Source organism: Lactuca virosa, chromosome 1, assembly GCF_052849685.1.
Source record: "Lactuca virosa cultivar CGN04683 chromosome 1, Lactuca_virosa_CGN04683_v6, whole genome shotgun sequence".
In the NCBI taxonomy this organism is placed as follows: domain Eukaryota; kingdom Viridiplantae; phylum Streptophyta; class Magnoliopsida; order Asterales; family Asteraceae; genus Lactuca; species Lactuca virosa.
Window position 1 is genome coordinate 104,552,455 of NC_136426.1, and position 5,588 is coordinate 104,558,042.

Here is a 5,588-nt window from a genome sequence, read left to right on the forward strand (position 1 = left end):
TTGATAAGGATCCAACTAATCATTATTTTAAAAAATCATCAAATACATAATTAACTTCCCACTTTTCTCATTTTTAGATATGACCCATTAATTATTTTCATATTAATGTAATTTGGTTATATGTTAGAGAGTCTATCTCAGTTGGACTTATGATTTGTGTGAGGTTGTAATAGTGTCACATTAGAACGTAATTTCAAGTTAACAAAATACATTTTTAGAGGGTAGGGTAGGGTAGGGTAGGGGTGTAGAATTTGATAGAATGGGTGATAACAAAATCACAATTTCTCATTTCATGTATCAGATTAATTAGACATTTATTTATGAAATCTGGAACTGTATATCGGATTTCAGATTTGTTCTTGAAATTCTGAAGTTTTTTTTTTCGAACTCCGAAACTTCAGTCCGGAATTCTAGAATGTTAGTCTGAAATGTACTTTTTTGTCAGAAGAAATAATTTTTTTTCTTAATCTAGAATACTTATTCCGGACTAAGTGGTTATATTTACCAAAAAAAAAAAATTTTTTTTTGTTATTTTCTTCAAATATATATTACATTATGGTTAGATTACTCAATTCCCTTTATTGCATATTAATATGATTTAATTGTATGTTAGAGAGTCCATCTCATTTGGCATACCACATTGGTTTTTGTGAGTTTGTTATAATTACATACATTTACTATACGTAAATATACATTATTAATCTGATGTGGTTATTTTCCACGGGATTCAAACACCAAATAGTGGCCCATGTTGTCACATCTATTATATACGGATGATGTCATTTTCATGGGTGATTGGCTTTCCTCAAAATTTCACAATCTTCCCGAGGATTCTAACGTATTTTCATTTGGCGCCTGGATTTAAAGTCAATTTCTCTAAAAATAGAGGTTTTGGGGTTATATAAAGAATCCAATGTATTAATAACATACCTCATGACATATATGTTGCATGATTTGGTGAAAATAAGCTTGAGAAATTATAGTACTATAGATGCACCACATGAATAATCTTTTCATATCATGTATTTACATACAAAAAAAATGATACATTCTTGAATTCAAGCTGTGTCAACTAGCCAACTCTATGTGCTCTCAAAATCTTTGCTAGAATTTGTTAGATTACATAAAAATTATCGAAATATTTGCTTGTATACTTTACAAAGATCATGAATAAAGATCTTAAAACAAACAAAGAAGTGAACTTTTGTATCAAGAAACTGGAAATCCCTCTCTAAGTCCAATTTTCAAGCTGTTCTTTTGTTCCTTCCTTCCAACAGTTCCACTTCCTTTTTGCATCATTGCAACAAACTCATTGTAATCAATTCGCCCATCCTACATATAACAAAGTCAAGGTCAAAGTCAAAGTCAAAATTGATAAGTAAGATCATGAAAACTTACATTGTTCAAATCAGCTTCTTGGATAATTTCTTCCACTTGTGCATCATCTATTCCCAATTCTTTACACGATTGTTGGATTTCATTCAAAGTTATATAACCACTTCCATCTTTATCAAAATATGAAAAGGCACCATATAAATTATCTTCCCTTTCAACTTTATTGAAATGCAAAGTTGCAGCTACAAATTCTTCATAGTCAATGCTACCATTGTTGTCAATATCCGCCTATGTTTTTCAATTTCATGCATCCATTAAAATCTTGAAAATTTTATATAAAACCGAATGGATTCAAATCATTTAATCACTTATATACTTACAGCATGCATTAGGTCATGAATTTCAGACTCTTCAAGCTTAGCACCATAACTTTTTAATCCATCTTTGAGCTCTTCAAAAGTGATGTATCCACTGTTGTCTGTATCTATCATCTTAAACATCTGTTTTAAACCAGCAATTTCTTCTTCTGAAAGCCTCGATGCAATCACCTGAAACCCGAAAAATAACTTCAGGGTTTGACCAAAGTCAAAGAAACTTTTGAATCTTGAAAAAACTAAAAGCACTATAATAATAATAATACCCTAAGAGCAAGTTTTTTAAGCTTGTTCATGGCAGAAAACCGAGTCAAGTGAGTCAACACTGCAGGGTCAAGAGGCTTATCTGGAGCAACACCATCAACACTGATCCAAGGGTGGCCTATCAAGAACAAGAATTTGAATGAAAAATGATAAATAAATAAATAAATAAAAAGAGGAAAATGGAGAAGAGAAACTTACAAAGAACTTCATGAGCAGTTATCCGTTTTTTACGATCTCTAACAAGCATTTTTTTAACTAAATCTTTAGCACTTTCAGATATTTTAGGCCATGGATCAATACTGAAGTCAACTTTACCATTCAAAACCTCTTCAAATATATCATTCTCGGATTCTGTAACCAAAGGGCAAAAGTGACAATTCACAATCACATATTCACAATCCAAGAAAATTAAAACTTACCTGCCCAAAATGGAGGGACCCCACAAAGAAGAACATAAATAATCACACCTGCACTCCAAATATCAGCTTCTTGACCATAATCTTTAAGCAAAACTTCAGGTGCAACATAATAAGGGCTTCCAACAACATCTGTAAAAACTTGTCCTGGTTTAAAGAAAGTTGATAATCCAAAATCTATGGACTTCATAATTGAATCTTCATGGTTATCAACAAATAGAAAGTTTTCAGGTTTAAGGTCTCTATGCATTACACCAAGAGAATGACAAGCTTCAATCACACTAACAATGGTTTTTGCAAGATCAGCTGCTTTTCTTTCTGAATAATGACCTTTTTCTATAATTCTATCAAACAATTCACCTCCACCACAAAGTTCCATAACTAAATAAACTGATACTGCATCTTCATAAGCTCCTTTGATTGAAACTACATTCGGGTGTCCTGATATATGATGCATGATTTCAATTTCTCTTCTAACATCTTCCACATCTTCATCTGTGAGAAGTTTTCTTTTTGCAATTGCTTTACAAGCAAACTCTTTGTTGGTTGACTTCTCTTTGCAAAGATATGTTGTGCCAAATTGACCATTGCCTAGTTTCTTACCCAAGAGATATAAATCTTTTAAATTCCCGGATTTGGTTTTTAGGACACGATTGGTTTGAAGCCCTACACTTAACAATCTTTTCACTTCTTGAGGCTTTTTGACAGATTGTGTGTGTTTGCTTTGTTGCTTCGCTAATGAAACCTTTCTGGATGGCTTTGTCTCTACTTTGATTTCTTGTTTAGATTCGTGTTCATGTTCATGATCTTTTTCTGTGATTATCTCATGTTGTGGAGGTGTTTGTTGGGTGGGTGGAGGATCTTTAGATTGTGATTTGTTGTCTGCTAAATCCGGTTCAATCTTGGGTGGAGGCTGTGATTGACGCCAGCATAAACCCTTTAAGCAATTTCCCATCTAACCCAGTTTTATCCAAAAGGTAGAGAGATGCATACTATGACCTTTCAAATTCAAGCATCGACGCACTTCCACTTTTTGGAAAAGGATGCAGTGAATATGAAATTTAAACAAACAGTTGGTGTGCAAAACCCCCCAAACGAATAAAGCCCTATTCTATTCAATCAATCCTATTACGAAATGTCAACAAACTTTTTTGGTATGAAGCAACAGATCAAAAAGAAATAAGCTTTACCCACAAAGTTTTCCAAGAGCCGGATTATTTCCACGAAAATCACAAAAAAGGAACCCGAATATGAGAATATTGAGGTGAATATAATGTGCATTTGATGGATAAAGAACACAGGATTGGAGGGTATGATCGAAAAGTTATGTTGATATGGTTTTACCAGGTTCCTACAAGAAAAGCTTAGAAAAGGGAATGTGTGTCGTTATTCGTAGATATAATTTTTTGGAATTTGAACGTGGCTCGTCTAGTCTCCATTTTGCAGATTTCGATGCACAGCTATGGCGGAAAGGATTGAGAAGAGAGAGGGCGGAGGGCGGTGGACGTCGGAGGAAAGGCCAAAGGGGGGACGTGATGGGTTTTTCTGTTGCAACTTTCAAACCGTTTTTATGAAAATATTAGCATGCTCGAATCTCAATTACATATTATGATATTACTTTGTGTCCAGAAACGTAAAGTTTCAATTCTAAAGGCTTAAATCTGATAGTTTTGAATTTAACAGGGCAAGACAACTGATTATTTGATAATGTTGGTATTAATTTTTTAATTGTTTTTATAATAAAAATATATATATTCAGATTTAAATATGGCATCGTGACCAATAAAAAGTGATTGCAAAAATAATTATGAAATTGTTTGTGCTTTACAATAATTGCCACTTGCATGTTTATGCTCTCTCAAATAATGGCTGCATTGCATCTATGATTTTAAAATTTAGTGACCGTTTTATGAATTGTGAAGTGATCTATTATAGTTTATTTTATGTTATAAGATGCAGCCTATGCTAGGTGATATATGGAAATATTTCTTAATGAGATTGTGATATCAATATGTATATTTCCATATGAGGTTCTTTCGGACATTTCAGCAAACAAGTGGTGGACAAATGTCCAAAGGGCTTATCTGGGTAACTACAAATGCATTAGCAAAAAAATAGGGCTTATCTGGGTAACTACATATGCTCTAGCAAGAAATAGGGGCAATGGTGGTTTCTATGCATAGGCAAGCACTGAGAAGCTCAAACTCACCTGATTTGCTTTTGAATTGAACAACTAGATCACATAGTAAAGCACAAGCACGAGCCATTTTCATGGTGGTCGATGAAGAAAGATCCATTACAACATTAAAGATTTGATTGATATAGCTGAGTATTCTTTATCTCTCTTGAGAAAAGGAGAAATCCCAAAATATAACCGGTGAGAAATTTATAAACCATTAGAGTCATAATAAAGTTCTCTATAAATATATGCATATTACTGAATTAGAGTTGTAATAAAGTTTTCACGGTGTTGCTTTATATAAAATCTTCTCAACTATCCTATTTGTATTCTTATGAAATACCCATGAAACAAATTTAGATTCATGAACTATATGTCTATGAATACAAGCATATGCTTAACACACTCCTCGTTACTTTCGTATCTCTTCCTAGTTAAGAAGTTTTGATCCAAGTATTTTTGGTTGGAAAAATTGTCTACTAAGTGTTAGAAAAACGGGGTATAGAATGCTCGGATCAATGAGAGTTGTGAAACACTTTCAGATTAAAGCATTTCGAGGGTACACTCGAAAATCTCTAATCGGATAAAACTCACTATTCTTAGAAGAGAGAATGCAGAAGATGATATGATAATGTGTGTACCAAATTGATTTCGAAAATGATCATATAACAGGAAACTAACTTTCTGTCTTAAATCTGCCATATGACAGTTACATGAATGTAACTTCATGTCCAAAACCTGTCACATAAACTGTTATAAACAGCTTGACCCAAGCCACAGGCTCTGCCCCTTGGACCCCGCTAGTGGTTGCCGCCCCTTGGCGCTGCCCCGGACCCCCGTCAGTTTAGGGGCTTCACCCTTAAATAACAATATACTTTCAACTAAGACAAACTTAAACAAATATGCACTCCGCACGACCCTAACTTGTTAAATATTTATCAAAGTAACATTGATCAACAAATTAATCTTATTACATTTAAATAATATTAATGATACAAAATCACCAACACTAAGTCATTC

The 5,588-nt window shown here is 33.4% G+C and overlaps 1 protein-coding gene across 1 annotated transcript; it reads right to left on the reverse strand.

The window, feature by feature from the left end:
* Positions 1-1,005: 1,005 nt before the first annotated feature.
* On the reverse strand, positions 1,006-4,019 carry LOC145155018 (calcium-dependent protein kinase 26-like). Its single transcript, XM_079075571.1, has 6 exons — positions 2,393-4,019; positions 2,172-2,324; positions 1,976-2,091; positions 1,716-1,883; positions 1,399-1,623; positions 1,006-1,332 (listed from the first exon to the last, which is right to left on the reverse strand). Exons 1-6 carry the CDS (start codon positions 3,342-3,344, stop codon positions 1,210-1,212), a joined length of 1,737 nt encoding a protein of 578 aa, XP_078931697.1. The 5' UTR covers positions 3,345-4,019; the 3' UTR covers positions 1,006-1,209.
* Between the last annotated feature and the right edge of the window lie 1,569 nt (positions 4,020-5,588).